At 32.5% G+C, this 19691-nt stretch overlaps 1 protein-coding gene across 1 annotated transcript in view; it reads left to right on the top strand.

The window, feature by feature from the left end:
- The window catches only part of LOC134697367 (uncharacterized), a 48989-nt gene that overhangs the window by 472 nt on the left and 28826 nt on the right, over positions 1-19691 (top strand). The window contains exons 2-3 of the mRNA XM_063559600.1: positions 1498-1678; positions 2735-2838. Coding sequence (XP_063415670.1) covers positions 1498-1678; positions 2735-2838 — 285 coding nt within the window. The remainder of the gene's footprint in view (positions 1-1497; positions 1679-2734; positions 2839-19691) is intronic.

The following is a 19691-nucleotide window of genomic DNA, read 5'->3' as shown; positions in this document are numbered from 1 at the left end:
CATAATGCACAACACTAATGAGTCAACCAATGATGAGATAAATGATCAACAGATGGAAATCACTAAAAATACTCATTTGACAACTTAACAATAATTATATTTGACATCTATTATATAAAAACAGTGATGCATTTCACTATAAGGTATACACCATAAAAACGGCAATAGCTCAATAGAATAAACATCTTTAATTTAATATGCAATAGAAATCATAAACGACGGCTCTTTCTGTACACAATCTATAATGTATGCTTGCTCATAGCATACATGTACCAAAGGGTACAATCAAAATCACGTGATGGATATACACACACCGGAAGTTACAGTCGAACTCGCCGCTTGAAAGGTAAGTAGTTGCATTTTCTTGTTTATATCAATTAAATTTTGATTAATAAGTTGGCACACCGAATGTCGGATAGTATGTAGTTTTAAAATACACAATTGTTTTTGCTAGAAAGCGTGCAGTTATTGCAAACACTTCGACACAGTTATCTGGTGAAATTTTGGAACTGTGTCGAAGTGTTAGCATTAACTGCACGCTTTCCAGCAAGGATAATTGTGTATTTCAAACTAGATAGTATCCGACATTCGGTGCACTACCTTATTTATTAAATTTTACTGATATAAACAAGTAAATACGACTAATAACCTTTCAAGCGGTCTGCTCGACTGTTACTTCCGGTGTGTGTATATCCATCACGTGATTTTGATTGTACCCCTTGTGTACAATCTGAAAAAAATATCGGAAGATGAAGTGAGTGAAATGATAACCTTGTATAGAATCACTAATTCGGGACAGGTCAGAAAGAACAGAAGAAAGTAGTACATATTTTAAACAGAATAGTGCCTACGCATAGCTGTAACTTTCAATTAGTATTTTGATAAATTTGGTATCAAATAAAAACTTAAACACTTGTGATCAATGCAAGAGCTTTGTTGAAAGTTTATTTGGAATAGTACAAACATGTAATGAAACTATGATAGAAGGGCACATTTGCCCTGTTGTTCAGCCGGACGTACATGTTTTTGAACTACCAAACCTCTGGGAACCAGTGCTATCTAATATGCAATAAGGGTGTGTTGAATTTTTCAATAGTCAGGATAGGGGATACATTGTAGTTTAAACAATATATAACTGCCATTATATTTAAACTTAAAACACAATAGCCACAAATACTTTAAATTGCAACATAAAACAATATTTGTACTATAAACATTCCATTTTCAAATATCCTTTTTGGTAGAATGTGCTTAGCTGTGAGTGCCCCCTCTGAATTTAGAGGATATTATACATACATATCTCTTTGTTTTGTAGAGAACACATGTGGAGGTAAAATAACAAAAAAATATCTAACTCAAAGGTATTCAAAACGAAATTTTCCTGAACAATTTGCAAAACTGTTATATTCCTGACTTGGTACATGCATTTTCTTATGCGTTTCCCATTGAAATGAGTGGAGAAGAAAGATATATATTTTTTTATTTTTTATTTTGTAGAGGGCACCTGTGAGTTTCCCGCTGAATTGAGAGGATATGATTGGTACACGACTAGTAATGGAAAAGTGACAATAGCGTCTGATGGTAGTACTATAGGAAACTTTAAATCAGCAATACAGAGCGCGACGTTTACTTTAACCTGTTCAGAATATGACAACGACACAGATCGTTACATTAGCACGTGAGTAGAAAGTATTCGAATAGGTATTCAGACTGTCTATTGTGCTTTTAACTAAACAATCGGTATTTTATACATTCGGATTTTAAAGGTACATTGTAAAATGAGCGACACCGATATTGGTATTATCTGCAGCTGAAAGTGCAATCTGTCGTACATTTATAAGGCGACGTACACTATAGAAACTGTTTCTTCGTGTTTTTGACAATATATGAAAATGATTGTCTTTTGTATTGATAAAGGGTCAAACTGATCTTGATTTTGTTTTCATCTCCAGACTAAATTTACGCCAAAGTCTCACTTTCCCTATAGACGTGTAGAACATGTAAATTCCCAATCTTTCATTTTACAAGTCATAAAATACGTCTCAACTGTGATTACAAATGTTGAAACAACTCTCGGCTTCGGGTCGGGTGGCAATGACTAAGTCTATCTCGTTTATCGCATTGTTGTGATCCTTAAAAAGAAGTGCTTACAGTAGCTGCCGATTGTTTAAGGTATAATGTATTGTGTAGACCAAACATTTTGACGATTTTATTAAATGAGTTACGTCGGTTGACCTGACATATTTTGCCCTTGTATACTGATAGGTATTTGTTATTATTCTGGTGTCTGCACCAATGTAGAAATGATAGACAATGAAACTTAATTGAAAACTGATAAAGCTACAAAATATGATGAAAATGATGAATTAGTGTTTAGTGTCGTTTGTCAAACGTAACAAGCATAACAGGTCCGGAATATTAAATGTTATATATACATGTAGTTGTGAACCCTGCTTTGTACTAGGCTAAGTCGGATACACTGTTCGTACACACTACCTTCTACACTCGACCGGAGCGATCATACTATCAAGAGACTACCGAGACGGTGTATTGGTGAAGAGAATATTGAAGTTGTATGATTTTAGTATATTGTATTAGCATTTGTCGTAGAATTTTAAACATTGTGATTATATCAATAAATTGTTTAAATAAACATTTGAAGCATTTGTAAAAAGCAACACTAGTACTTTTCGTGCATGCAAATGTCAAAATTTCATCCCAATTTTCATTTTAGGGTACAGTTTAATATATTCAGTGCAGTGGACAATTTCAAAGCCTTTTTCTGCATGAAATTTACCAAGATAACATCAATGAAGTATATTATGACGTATGACGCCGGTAAGTTCATTGTATATTCGAAAATATGGCATTTGTATTCCAGATTGTTGTAGCTTTGTATTCATGACACAATACGTATGATACATTGCAATGCCGTTCGCGATTCCATATTGAAATCTGTATCATACAAATGTCATATCCTATGTGATATATACCTATTATATTCTACATAATATTCCAGCAGATTTGATATGGTATTTGAGCATAGTCACTCGATAGTATGTCATATCGTACCTGAAACCATGGTTTGTCTTACTAAATACCGTATCATATCCTTCATAATAACCTATTATATTTCCTTCTTGATACCCTAATATAGCCTTGTTGATACCCTGAATAATTGTTTTACATTTGTTCATTACACATTGTACTCTGACATATCGAATATTTTACTTGAAAACATGGAATATATTCATGAAATTATTTAACATACATGTATTCTATGATACACTGAAATATCCTTCATTATACTCTGTCACATCCTACTTTATACCCTGACATATTATCCTTGTCCTCACTGTGACTTTGAGATGAAGAACGGTGATGGTGATGTTCCTTTGTTTTTTAATGTGTGTTTTTCGTTGTTGTTGTTGTGCATGTACTGTGTTAAGTATTGGATGGATGCAATGCTCATATTTTTTTTTTTATCAATTTAAAATTTGACATATCCTATTTAATACCTTACAAAATATTCTAGCATATCCTACCTTGTCCCCAAGCATACCTTATAAAATATCATAGAATATTCTACCTGATACTCGGACATACCTAACAAAATACCCTAGCATATCCTACGTGATTACAAGAAATACCTTACAAAAAACCTTAGTATATCCTTTCTAATACCAAAACATAGCTTACAAAATATCATACCACTTCCTAAATGATACTAGGACATACCATACAAAATATCCTAGCACATCCATCCATACCTTGCAAAAATACCCAAGCATATCATTACTTATACTCAAACATACCATACAAAATACCCCAACATATCCTACCTTATACCAAGACATACCTTACAAAATACCCTAGCATATCCTTCCTCATATCCATACATACCTTACAAAATATCATAGCATATCCTTCCTAATACCAAAACATACCTTACAAAATATCATACCACATCCTGAATGATACTAGGACATACCATACAAAATATCCTAGCACATCCATCCATACCTTGCAAAAATACCCAAACATATCATTACTTATACTCAAACATACCATACAAAATACCCCAACATATCCTACCTTATACCAAGACATACCTTACAAAATACCCTAGCATATCCTTCTTAATATCCATACATACCTTACAAAATATCATACCATATCCTTCCTAATACCAAAACATACCTTACAAAATATCATACCACATCCTAAATGATACTAGGACATACCATACAAAATATCCTAGCACATCCATCCATACCTTGCAAAAATACCCAAGCATATCATTACTTATACTCAAACATACCATACAAAGTACCCCAACATATCCTACCTTATACAAAGACATACCTTACAAAATGCCCTAGCATATCCTTCCTGATATCCACACATTCCATACAAAATACCTTAGCATATCTTCCCTAATACCAAAACATACCTTACAACATATCATACCACATCCTAAATGATACTAGGACATACCATACCAAAATATCCTAGCACAGCCATCCATACCTTGCAAAAATACACAAGCATATCATTACTTATACCCAAAAATACCATACAAAATACCCCCAACATATCCTACCTTATACCAAGACATACCTTACATAATACCCTAGCATATCCTTCTTGATATCCATACATACCTTACAAAATATCATAGCATATCCTTCCTAATACCAAATCATATCTTACAAAATATCATACCACATCCTAAATGATACTAGGACATACCATACCAAAATATCCTAGCACATCCATCCGTACCTTGCAAAAATACTCAAGCATATCATTACTTATACTCAAACATACCATAAAAAGTACCCCAACATATCCTACCTTAAACCAAGACATACCTTACAAAATACCTTAGCATATCCTTCCTGATATCCACACATACCATAAAAAGTACCCTAACATATCCTACCTTATACCAAGACATACCTTACAAAATACCCTAGCATATCCTTCTTGATATCCATACATACCTTACAAAATATCATAGTATATCCTTCCTAATACCAAATCATATCTTACAAAATATCATACCACATCCTAAATGATACTAGGACATACCATACCAAAATATCCTAGCACATCCATTCATACCTTGCAAAAATACCCAAGCATATCATTACTTATACTCAAACATACCATACAAAGTACCCCAACATATCCTACCTTATACCAAGACATACCTTACAAAATACCCTAGCATATCCTTCTTGATATCCATACATACCTTACAAAATATCATAGCATATCCTTCCTAATACCAAATCATATCTTACAAAATATCATAGCATATCCTTCCTAATACCAAATCATATCTTACAAAATATCATACCACATCCTAAATGATACTAGGACATACCATACCAAAATATCCTAGCACATCCATTCATACCTTGCAAAAATACCCAAGCATATCATTACTTATACTCAAACATACCATACAAAGTACCCCAACATATCCTACCTTATACCAAGACATACCTTACAAAATACCCTAGCATATCCTTCTTGATATCCATACATACCTTACAAAATATCATAGCATATCCTTCCTAATACCAAATCATATCTTACAAAATATCATAGCATATCCTTCCTAATACCAAATCATATCTTACAAAATATCATAGCATATCCTTCCTAATACCAAATCATATCTTACAAAATATCATAGCATATCCTTCCTAATACCAAATCATATCTTACAAAATATCATACCACATCCTAAATGATACTAGGACATACCATACCAAAATATCCTAGCACATCCATCCATACCTTGCAAAAATACCCAAGCATATCATTACTTATACTCAAACATACCATACAAAATACCCCAACATATCCTACCTTATACCAAGACATACCTTACAAAATACCCTAGCATATCCTTCTTGATATCCATACATACCTTACAAAATATCATAGCATACCCTTTCTGATACCAAATCATATCTTACAAAATATCATACCACATCCTAAATGATACTAGGACATACCATACCAAAATATCCTAGTACATCCATCCAAACCTTGCAAAAATACCCAAGCATATCATTACTTATACTCAAACATACCGTACAAAGTACCCCAATATATCCTACCTTATACAAAGACATACCTTACAAAATGCCCTAGCATATTCTTCCTGATATCCACACATACCATACAAAATACCATTGTATATACTACCTGATACCTAGACATCCCAGTATACCATACTTGATATCAAGACATACTTTACATGATACACTAGTTTTAAGAATGCAATGAAATATAGAAATAACAAAGCTCTTTCCTTGCAGAATCTTGAACTTGAATTGAAAAGTCTGATTGTTATCAAAAATATCTTTTAAGAACTGCTTTAGCCTTTTTTTTTATAAAATTAAAATCCATAAAGTCGTAGATGAATGAATTTGCTATATTATTTATAATATAAGTGTAATACAAAACCAACATTACGGACATGTCCGCACTAGCGAGTCTCGCCCAGAAATCATAAACAATAATAATAAAGTCCCTTCTGGCGAATAGCACAATAAAAATACAAACATTATTTTTGTTATAACCATGAACATAATATTGCCTGCTTGCATGTCGATACATTAATTTTTGGTATTGCACAAGTCTTTTCGTCTTTGACTGTCCATGTTGTCAAAATACTAAATCCCTGGGATGTGTTTTAGTTGATTTTAGTCTCTGATGCTTTGATTTTTATCATTAAAATTGTTTTTGGCATTTAACTAGTCAGTAACTGTCAGTGCTCTCAAATTATGCTTTATTGTTACTAGTAATTGACCTCTTGATGCTATTTTGTTATTTAATGTTTACTTATTCAGGATTATATTTGTCTATACTGTATATCAATTTTGAGAAGGGTTTGGTATAACTATAATTTTTCACTTCTTCGTACTACTATAAACAACAAATTATTTATTCGGTAAAAATATTTCCATTCTCCATTTAAACTGTTTACATTACCATAAACATTATTTTCATTTACTAGTTTGTATAATTTTATTGTTCAAGGTTATTTTTTTCTAAATTGTTCAACATCTCACATCGGAATACTAATGATGCCTTTATTTATCCAACCCTTATGTAATTGATTTTGCATTTACATTGTATCAAAGATCACATTTATTTGTTCAGTGTATATCACTTTTGTTAATATGTCATTTGATTGAGTAAAGCCATTTCAATTGATTTTTTCTAGTATGTCTGTCTTTGTTGTGATCTAACGCTATTGTTTCAGATAAGGGTGAAGGTTGGTACCTTTTAGTTATATAATATACGTATAACTATCTTTTAAAAAGACGCAGCAGGGCTGCATTGAATTCTGCATCCAAAAAAGCATAGATAAAGGGATTAACAATACTGTTGACAATGAATAAATGATAAAATGGAATGACGATAGCCAGCTCTGTCGGATCTAGTTCCTCCCAAAATGTTGGGTTTATACCTTCTAACACAACAATTGATCCAACAGGGATATAACATAGGAGAGAAACGGAGGTAATGATGATAAACATGATGGAGAAATTTCGTTTTACACGTCTGTTTCTTTTCTCAAAAGGATCTTCCTTTACTTTATTGTTTACAATGTCAACTGCTTTTTGTTTTTGTCCACCACTAGAATCAGTGCAAACTTTTGATACTACTTTATGCTGATTTTTTGAATTCATTTCTATTAGGTTTCCGTTCTTCTCAGAGGTGTTCTCTTCCTTACAGATTGTGTCCAAGGTATTCTCATTGTCTGTGCTGTTTATGTCTATATTGACTTGACTATCTGAAACAACATCCTTATCAGTGTTTTCCTCAGATCCCGATTTTGTAGTTGTGCTGTTTGACAATTTTGTACTCGCACATTTATCGGATTTGAAATGATGGAATATTTTTAAACCAACTTTACCATAGAGAAACGTTAATGCAATAACAGTTGAAATCATCAAAACCCCAAACAATATGGCATACGCAAATCCAGCTTCATAATAATCATAACCTTTTAGCCTACCACACCGGCTCCCATACTTAATTCCATCTATAAAAAAGTCATTTGATCCATATAAGACAAGGTATGGAAAACATAGAATAACAGAGATAACACAGATGGATACAACCATTTTCCGCCGAACTTTTAAACTTAAGGTATGGTCTCTGCAAATTTTGAAGTATCTTTGTACAGCAATACATTGTAGAAGCCATAAAGATAAGGAGGCTGGCACCGTTAAACAGCAGAATGTTAGTTTACATAAAATGTTATGTGAAAACTTGATCTGATATATGTCCCAGATAATACCTGCCACCGAACACACAACGGATGCAAACATGTCTGCCATCGCTAACTTTGGAATGAAATATCTTTCATCTGAAGTAACTTTCATCTCATATTTATAGACTAATAGAACTACGGAATTTCCAATAATTCCAACGATAATATACAGCAAAAGTAATGCCATATCAGGTATAAGGTTTCTCTCAAGTAGCTGTATCCATTCTTCTACAATTTTGTTAGTCATATTGAGTTTTTCTGCATCTGAATTTTCCGACATGTTTCCGTTGGCATTTGCAAATGAACGCATGGTAACGTTGGCCCACAGTGTCCTAGAAACAGAAAAATCATACATAAAATACATGACATTAAGAAATTAAGAAAACGTGAACGTTGTGATGATGTAAGGGCTAAGCAATGTAGAAAATGTATGTTTTTTTAGCTTTGCATCACGGTGCTGATGTATTAGTTTCAGTCGATAAACACGCCATCTTGAATTAATTACTAAATAAAACAAAATGATTCTGATTGGTTGCAATTTGATGCGGCTGCAATATAGCAGCAGCTATAGGCGTAAATAGTTATCAAAGATTATAATTGAGTACGCCAGAAGCTCGTTTCGTCTACATTAGACTCATCAGTGACGCTCATATCAAAACAGTTTTAAACCAAACAAATACAAAGTCAAAAAACATTGAGGATCAAAAATTCCAAAAAGTTGTGCCAAATACGGCTAAGGTAATCTATGCCTGGGATAAGAAAATCCTTAGTTTTTCGAAAAATTCAAAGTTTTGTAAACAGGAAATTTATAAAAATGACCACATAATTGATATTCATGTCAACACCGAAGTGCCGACTACTGGGATGGTGATACCCTCGGGAACGAAACATCCACCAGCAGAGGCATCGACCTAGTGGTGTAAATGAGATGAAGATATTCATGTTTTCTCGTCTGAAGATAAGACATCAAATGCCCGAAAATTTACTATTTCTATTTTAGTTCCGATCAACGGTCATTAATTCATGGCCGTTCTATTATGCATATATGGCACAGATAAATTCAATATTGAACTATCAATTACAAATACGTGTTTATTTGCCTTTTTAATCTGCAATATATACGATTTGTTTTGCTCATCAATGTTCATATAAAATATTTACAAAAATGCATTTTATAACTGTATTTTACAACCTTTGACAATCTAGGCAAACCTCCAAAGAGACACTTCTCAAGGGTCGTTTCTTTTTGTAATTGATTTAATTTTCAATTAAATTAATCAAAACATTTGAAAAGCATCGGCGTATAACACACACTCTTAAAGTAAATCCGTTTAGTATTAATAAATATTAAAAAATACCAGTTTTTAATACTAAATCAACAACCACATGCACATATTTATTACCTTAAATTAGGATAGAACAAAGCAGTCCATAGCTTTTTAGAAAGATCAAACTTGTTGCTTCATTTTTTGTTCAATGAAAACAGCTGTGACGGGTAAGTTTTATTACATTAATCATTGCACAGGCTTAAAACCGCATAATTAATCCTTTTTATCTTAATATATTTTATGCACATATTTAAATCCTAATATGTGAGTTTAGTCAACATACAATTAATACATTCCGGGATCATTGACATTGTATTTTCTTGTTTTGCTGGACAGGATCTATTGAGAAATTTAACAACTAGTATTTAAAAGTTATATGAATATTACAAAAAATAAATAATGAAAAATGGTTCAAAGTAAAACAAAACTAAACTACTCATTATAACTTTCAAATTGGTTTAGGTCACTAGGGTCGGTAATTTATTGATATTAATAAATAATTTAGTTTATTCAATCTGTGAGTGTTTGAATTCAAATCTTCTGGCAATGTCGTTAAAGGTTGCAAGAGATGTATTAAATGCGTAAGACTTCCATGACGAGGGAGTTAAAGGGTTTTCCTTCGGTGTAGGTCTTTCTTTTGAACGATACCAAGTTTCAATGAAATTTTCTTCAAGGCATAACATACCCTGTGTAAGTTCATTATTTTCTCTTGACTAAAATTTGCTTAAACATTTAATCCGTTGCATCGTGTTCGTGTGTTGTGGATTTAATAAGGCAAAACAATCCAATCTTTATTGTCGTTTATGGTCTACACCGTTTCAGTCTATTTTGAATTTTCCCATTTTTATTCACGATAATTCTCATCTCTTTACTACTTTTTGGATAAAACTAAAATACTTTTTATTATTTTCATACTTGTACAATGTCTCAACATCTTTTAAACTCTAATGTTTTTGCATTCATAAATAAAATTAAAGAGTTTTGAATTTCATTTATTATTATGTACTATATCTGTAAAAGACGATTTTCATAGTCTTGATATTGACATGCAAGACAAGAAAAGAAAGAACACTATATCTTATCAGAAAACACGAACCATTATTAGTTGTAATTGGCTTTCAACTAGCATTCAGTAACTGCTATTATTCTAATTTTGGTGAATTGCATATTTTGTTTTTATGTTAGTTGTTTTGGACTTCAAACCGACTTTTTGGGCTGTGCTAGTTGCAACTAATTTTTACAGTTTTTTTTTATGTGGTGCTGTATCAGCATTGTCACACGTTTTAAAAGGGAGAATTAAGCGCTCCCACATATGTGTACGCCCGCCACATTATGTATGTGCCTGGATAAAGTTAGGAGACTGTATTACAGTGGTTATCGTTGTCTGTCATAGTTGTTTTCGTATATTGTTTTGTTATAAATTAGGCTGTCAATCTTGTATAATTGAAATGTTTTACATTGTTTGCTGTGGTCTTTTTTAGCCGACTGTACGGCATTTGCTTTTCTCGGTGTGGAAGACCGTACCGTTGTCTGTAATTCTTCACATCAACCTTATTTTAACATTGGTGAATAGTGTCGTATTGGCAATGATACCACATCTCCTAATATGTGAATAATAGAAAGTACTTACATTATGGCCAAGAATAATTATCCACAATTTTGAAACGATAGCTGAGTATGAAGCAGAAAATTAATTTTATTTTCTGTATTGACCTTATTATATATAAAGGAATATTGGTATTAATGTAATTGATTTCAGTAAATCACCGTTCTTGATAAAAGCTTGTTTTCCCTGTAGTTTAGTTTAAACATATTTATTTATAGTGGATTGGTAAACAAGTTTTGCAACTTATATTAATCCCTTTCCACTTTGCGTTTGCGAGTGCTGCCTTGTAGCGGCATTAGCCTACTCTTTTTCGAAATCTACAAGGGTGTCTTTAACGTGCAAGAGATATGGCTCTCTCTTAACACGGGTCAGCCATTTATCGTCCCCGTCCGACGGACTATCATCGTTTCCTCAAGACCATACTCGCAAATGGTGTCAAGGGAGAGCCGAAAATTTCCCTGTAGAAATGCAAATATCAACAACCTATAGAAATTGATGACTACTTGCTTACTTACTACGTTAGGCAAGATGTTTAGCGTTACAATCAACGGCGACATTACAGCCCACTTATCACTCATAAAACAAGATAACACTGATTAAGTCACGACTTACGTTAATATTGTTATATTACATGTATTAATCATTCATTTTTTCCAATGGAAACATCCATCGGCAATACATTTGTGGTGAAATTAAATTGAGAATGGAAATGGGTAATGTGTCAAAGAGACAACAATCCAACCATAGAAAAAACAACAGCAGAAGGTATCCAAAGGTCTTCAATTTATCGAGAAATCCCCGCAACCGGAGGCGTCCTTCAGCTGGCCCCTCAAAACATATATACTAGTTCAGTGATAATGAACGCCATACTAATTTCCAAATTGTACACCAGAAACTAAAATTAAAATAATACAAGACTAACAAAGGCCAGAGACTTGGGACAGGCGCAAAAATGCGGCGGGGTTAAACATGTTTATGAGATCTCAACCCTCTCCCCTTAACCCTAGCCAATATAGAAAAGTTGATGCATAACAATACTGACAACAGTATCGCAGCTATATCCCTTCTTAATAAGTCTATTTAAAGGTTTTGTTAGTTTCTGAGGTGAATACTGACATTTTTGTGCTTTATAAAGAATATTTTCATAAAAAACTGTATGTGAAATACTTGAACGGATAAGAAGTTTGCATGTTAAGCTATACTTACGAATGATGTTCTTATACCGATGATAAAATGTAGTAAATGTAATCATAAAATTTAATATTAAGCTTTCCGTTAGTGATATAGATATCAAGATCTAGGAAAGGGCAGTGATCATTGTTAGTATTAGCTTTATTTAAAGTAAGTTCAACAGGATACATTTCCTTAGTATACATACTGAATTCGTCAATATTGAGAGCCAAAATACCATCCAAATATCTAAAAGTATTATTAAATTTGTTTATCAGATGTTGTGTCGATGGGTCTTTGCTAGTTTTTGTCATAAATTGTAACTTATAGCAATACAAAAACAGGTCCGCAATAAGTGGTGCACAGTTAGTTCCCATTGGAATTTCGATAACCTGACGATATACGGAATCTCAAAAGCGAACAAAAATGTTATCTAGTAAAAATTCAAAAGCATATATAGTTTTAAAGCATGTCCAATTGACATAGTCTTTTTGTTCATCGCTACTAAAAAATGACCTAAAAGACTTTGAACATATATATTCACATTCTGACTTTTTAAATGCCCATTTTATTAGGTGTGTGAATATTTTCTTAATGAGAATGCGAGGCAATGTGGTATTAAGGTAGAAAAATCAAAACTTTGAACAGATTCAAAATCACCAATATAAGCTTGCAATCTATCAAGTACTTCCAACGAGTTCTTGACACTCCAAAAGTAATTAATTCAACTATTTTCGAAGGCCTTATTTGAATAACTATATAATTACAGAGTGTCCTTGAAACCATATATCATGGTTATATATCATATATATAGGTGATGTTCCTGTGATTTTTGTTGTGTTATTCAAATTAACTAAGAAATGTAAACGGTCGTTTCGTTATTTGAGTATAACTATTATGTCAATTTTCCAGTTTTCCAATAACGCTGTCTTCCTAATCATCACATGTTCACATGGACTATTTCCGGACGGAGGAAATAATTATACGAACAAATAAGGAGAGTACATGTATTGAAATGTATCTCTCATGGTGCTTAATTTGAAAATAATGAAAATTAATTAACAGACAGATGTTTCAATATTAGGTTTCATTACAGCTGAAAGTACATGTACATGTATTTGCAACCCCTCGCAGTAAACATTATTTAATGAGTATCATTATATGGATAAGAATATAACGTTTGAAGTGAAAATAGATCGGTACTTTTCTATAAAGCAAACATATGGAACCTGTCGTAGTATATTTTTTTTGGGAAGGGGGATGAGGAATATAAGCGATTACGTTTTTGTTTTTGTTTTATAGATTAGACTGTTCGGTTTTTTGTTTGAATTGCTCTATAGCATGTTGTTCGATGTGAGCCAAGGCTTTGTGTTTTTATACCTTTTTTGTGACTTAGATAAAGAGTTGGCACTCATACCACATCGTTTTATTTATATTATAAGTTGCAATTTCATTTAATTCAATCTTGTATAAAATTAGATTTTGAGAACACTATATTAACAAACATCTGAAGATTACATATTGTCTTTAATAGTATCTAAGTGCAGTTAATTTGAAATAAACTTAAGCGTTGGTTTTCTAATTTATAGACATAATGGTGATAGAGTTTATCGTGAATATCTAACCATAGAAGAAAAATCAATATATGTTCAATCCACTATTTTCTGCATTTGAAAATGCCTGTACCAAGTCAGGAATATGACAGTTGTTGTCCATTCATTTAATGTGTTTTGTCATTTGATTTTGCCTTGTAATTATGGACTGTCCAATTAAAATTTCCGCGGAGTTCAGTATTTTTGTGATTTTCCTTTTACTTTGTTGTCTCCTTGTTATGTAATAGTTACATCTTGCTTATTGCATAACAGGTTTCAGTTGAATATAACATTTCATTAGTAACATAATAAGTTCTCCCTGTTTATTGGAAATGAAAATGAAAACTATTACCTGATGGAGGATATAATTGTATAAAAACTATATGCTTTTCCTTTGAATAATCGTGATCTTATATCATCTTATTCACGTATATACATTATAATAAAGTAATTTATCAGCAGCCTTTTTGATTAATAACTGTAAATAAAAGAAGATGAAAATAGCCCAACAATACGATTAAGTGAAATTCTAATAGAGAAATTCAACTATTAGCCAATAAGATTGGGATAATCATGTGATGATCAGTCTATATACGGACTTAAAGAATCATTAGTGTCCCCATCGTCCACAATCTTCTTGACCGCGTGTTTGGATTTTAGTTTTATAACATTTTTAAGTGTTTTAAATTGCAAACTAAACGAATCCATACAATGTCGTCCTAAATGTTTTTTTTGGGCATATTGGTTTACATTTGCACAATATATTACGTATTTGTGAATAGAAGGAATAAATCAGACAGCATGGTGAAACTTTTTTTTTATGATTGCAGTAAAATGATGATTATTATAAATGTATCACCATGACATTTCTGTCTTTTCGATGTTTTCACCAGAGAATTGTCAGTTTTGTGTATGTGTATTCCTCATGTATCTTCAGTCTCTCATTTATCCGCTGTCATTTATATTTGGGATTTTGTCTACGTTCTTTATCTTATAATTACAAATAAATATGAAAGGAACTGTCTATTGAGTGACCTTTTAGTTTTAACGAGACATAAAGCGAAAGCAAGTGCTTACGACTTATAAAAGCTTTACAGACACCAACTTGTACTCATATAATGTAAGGAGCAACTGATCCCCTTTATAAAACCATGAATTGAGTAAGAGCATCATTGTATAGAAGTTAAAGTGTGAATAGATGTCTCTTAATTACTATCGATCACACTTCTTTGTCTTTCACTTAAAATGTATAACACGAACATGAATGCAGAGGTGGGGAACGACACGCGATCGTATGTGGTTGAACTATAGTCATAATAGACAAAAATGTATGCATTCATTTTTTCTCGTATCAAACATAAACTAAAAGAACTAGCCAAGGAATTTGTTTTTGTCCCGGCCGATAAAGCTGCTAATAATATTATTATTGTTTGACGTAAATTTTACATCGAGGTTCTGAAAAAGGAAATCACCAATTCACCAACATTCCAACTGACTCCATTTTCAGAAAACGAAATCTGTAACAAACATAAACTTTTAGCCACCGCTTTACAAGCAGAGCCAAATACAATGAAAGTTCCAACTATGTATTGGCTTCCGAAGCTACACAAAACCCCTTACAAATATAGATTTATTTCGTCTTCAAGCCATTGTTCAACTACTAAATTGTCTATTATTCTTACCAGCACACTTGGTACAATTAAAAACCTTATAATAAATTGTTCAAATAAGGCCTTCGAAAATAGTGGAATAAATTACTTTTGGAGTGTCAAGAACTCGTTGGAAGTACTTGATAAATTGCATGCTTATATTGGTGATTTTGAATCTGTTCAAAGTTTTGATTTTTCTACCCTGTATACCACATTGCCTCACATTCTCATTAAGAAAAAATTCACACATCTAATTAAATGGGCATTCAAAAAATCAGAATGTGAATATATATGTTCAAACTCTTTTAGGTCATTTTTTAGTAGCAATAAACAAAAAAACTATGTTAATTGGACATGCTTTGATACTATATATGCCCTTGAATTTTTACTAGATAACATTTTTGTTCGCTTTGGGGATTCCGTATATCGTCAGATTATCGGAATTCCAATGGGGACTAACTGTGCACCACTTATTGCGGACCTCTTTTTGTATTGTTACGAGTTACAATTTATGACAAAAATAAGCAAAGACCCATCAAAACAACATCTGATAAACAAATTTAATAATACTTTTAGATATTTGGATGATATTTTGGCTCTCAATAATGACGACTTCAGTATGTATATTAATGAAATTTATCCTGGTGAACTCACTTTAAATAAAGCTAATACTAACAATGACCACTGCCCTTTCCTCGATCTTGATATCTATATCACTAACGGAAAGCTGAATACTAAAATTTATGATAAAAGGGATGATTTTTCATTTCCTATCGTTAATTATCCGTTTTTAGATGGTGACGTTCCCTTGTCGCCATCTTACGGTGTTTATATATCTCAACTTGTACGATTCGCTCGTGTATGTAACAATGTTTCAGATTTTAACGAGAGAAATTTATGTATTACTGAAAAATTATTACACCAGGGTTTTCGATATCACAAACTAGTCAAAACATTTACTAAATTTTATCATCGGTATAAAGACATCATTCGTAAATATAGCTCAACATGCAGACTTTTTATACGTTCAGGTATTTCACATCCAATTTTTTATGGAAATATTCTTTATAAAGCACAAAGGTGTCAGTATTCACCTCATAAACTTACAAAACCTTTGAATAGACTTATTAAGAAGGGATATAATTACGATACTGTTGTCAAGTCATTAAAGATTGCATATTTTGGCGTTAATATTGAGTCACTGATAAGGTCTTTGCGTCGGAACTAAACACATTTATTCTAAAAACAGTTGTTGGCATGACACGGGTTATGTTCTTCTCATATATGTTATGATGGTATGATACTAAACCCCTTACGGGAAGGATTGTGCCTGATGTTCATATGATGAAATCATAATCTTTCAGTCAGTTTAATTGAAGTCTGGAGCTGGCATGTCAGTTAACTGCTAGTAGTCTGTTGTTATTTATGTATTATTGTCATTTTGTTTATTTTCTTTGGTTACATCTTCTGACATCAGACTCGGACTTCTCTTGAACTGAATTTTAATGTGCGTATTGTTATGCTTTTACTTTTCTACACTGGTTAGAGGTATAGGGGGAGGGTTGAGATCTCACAAACATGTTTAACCCCGCCGCATTTTTGCGCCTGTCCCAAGTCAGGAGCCTCTGGCCTTTGTTAGTCTTGTATTATTTAAATTTTAGTTTCTTGTGTACAATTTGGAAATTAGTATGGCGTTCATTATCACTGAACTAGTATATATTTGTTTAGGGGCCAGCTGAAGGACGCCTCCGGGTGCGGGAATTTCTCGCTACATTGAAGACCTGTTGGTGACCTTCTGCTGTTGTGTTTTTTTTTTTATTTTGGTCGGGTTGTTGTCTCTTTGACACATTCCCCATTTCCATTCTCAATTTTATTTTTTACAGAGTTTGTCTTTAGTGCCGTGTGGAGGCAGTAGAGTGCCTCCCCGTGCTTCAGGTTTATGCTCTTATAATATACTAGATTATGGAGTGTGTGTCCGAGCGAGAACTTCTCTAGTTCATAACTTTAGGAATGTTTATCAAAAAGTAGTATTTCAATATTCAGCCCCATTCTACTAATTGGTCAGCCATCAGTCATACCCTGATATACACTATCTTTTTCGGGTAATTAATACTGATAGCGTTCGACATTTTCAGCCGAACAAATTTATCACTTTTACTTAACTTAATTATTGTATGCTGGTTCATATTCTGGACGCCAATCTTTGCTCCTTTATTATGTAATTCACTAACAAAACAATTATGAAACTAAGAAACGGAAAAATACTAAATACTAAACTTGTTCAAAGGGTATCTACACGTCTCAATTTTCAAAATCGGTTATCTAAAAATACTACCATCGCTAACATTTTTAACAATAAAAATCGTGGTTACCCTTCTATCGATAAGTGTCATGCCAAAAAATGACTTACATGTCCCCGTCTTTCCACCAACAATACGGTAAGGTCCACGTTTAATGGTCGCACATTTTCTTTAAATTTTGAAACTGATATTACTTGAAAAACAAACAGTATTATTTATTTACTCACATGAAACAAACCGGGATGTGGTATTCAGTACGTAGGAGAAACTGGAAGATATTTATCAAAACGCACTCAAGAACATCTGTATCGTTTTAAAAGACCTAATAAATTCAAAAGTATCATTTACCAACACCTTAAGAAGCACAACCATCCTTTTAAATATTTAGCAGTTCAACCTTTAGAATTAGTAAATAAGCAGCCTGGTGAATCGCATTCAAAGTTTGTACGATCACGGAAAATAATTGAATTAAATTGGATTAAAAAATTACAGACAGTTTACCCTCTCGGTCTAAATGATAATATCATGGGAATTGGTAATATATCTAGAACCAATTCCGTTAACATTTTGGATATTGTTTCTAAAACTGTTCGTAAAAACCGTTCTCACGGTTGTAGAACAAATCGCAATCAAAGAAAATTTCGGGCCAATCATACCAATATTTCGGACCTTATTTCTATTTCAAAAAACAACGGCAGACATTATCTGTTAACAAAACTCTGTTCGTTACCGGTTAATAAGTTAAATAAAATTTTGGAGGATTGCAACACAATTTCATATAGCAGTCCTAAGTATGAAATTGTTCAAATTATTATGGCATATTGTTATTCTAAATTATTTCCCAAAATTGATCGCCCTGAAGATCATAAAAAACATTTTATTAAAATTAAGTATGTCAACAAAGGCTTTGATTTTGTAAATATTGCCGGTATATTTAACGACCATTCTGTTAAAGAACAAATTCCTGGATATTTTGACAATACTGAGCTACCTCTTATTTGTTATATTTACAAGAAATCTACCCGGAAATTTGTGTTTAATTATAGTCAATTGTGTAAAGATGTTAATATCAGTGAAAATACACCTACTTCATGTAATTGCAGTAATTCCGAATATATTTATGGACCCATTTCTCATGTTATAACAGGAGATCTTAACATCGTTCAAGACCGAGAGTTAAAATCATTTCTCAGTAAAGGACCTAAATATCGTCCCCCGTCAATTATTAATTGGAATGAGTGTCGTAATATCATCCACGACTCACTCCTTACTTACTGTATGAAATGGATAAAACGGGAAAAAGCTGACAAAAAATCTTTGGACTCTTTTTTTAATTCAGTAATGAAGATAGTTGATATACGTATTCAACATTTTAAAGAACATTTTACTATTAACAATAACCACAATAAACCTATTTCTCGTATCAAACATAAACTAAAAGAACTAGCCAAGGAATTTGTTTTTGTCCCGGCCGATAAAGCTGCTAATAATATTATTATTGTTTGACGTAAATTTTACATCGAGGTTCTGAAAAAGGAAATCACCAATTCACCAACATTCCAACTGACTCCATTTTCAGAAAACGAAATCTGTAACAAACATAAACTTTTAGCCACCGCTTTACAAGCAGAGCCAAATACAATGAAAGTTCCAACTATGTATTGGCTTCCGAAGCTACACAAAACCCCTTACAAATATAGATTTATTTCGTCTTCAAGCCATTGTTCAACTACTAAATTGT

The sequence above is a fragment of the Mytilus trossulus genome, chromosome 14 (genome assembly GCF_036588685.1).
Source record: "Mytilus trossulus isolate FHL-02 chromosome 14, PNRI_Mtr1.1.1.hap1, whole genome shotgun sequence".
Taxonomy (NCBI): Eukaryota; Metazoa; Mollusca; class Bivalvia; order Mytilida; family Mytilidae; genus Mytilus; species Mytilus trossulus.
This window is presented reverse-complemented; position numbering and strand designations above follow the sequence as displayed.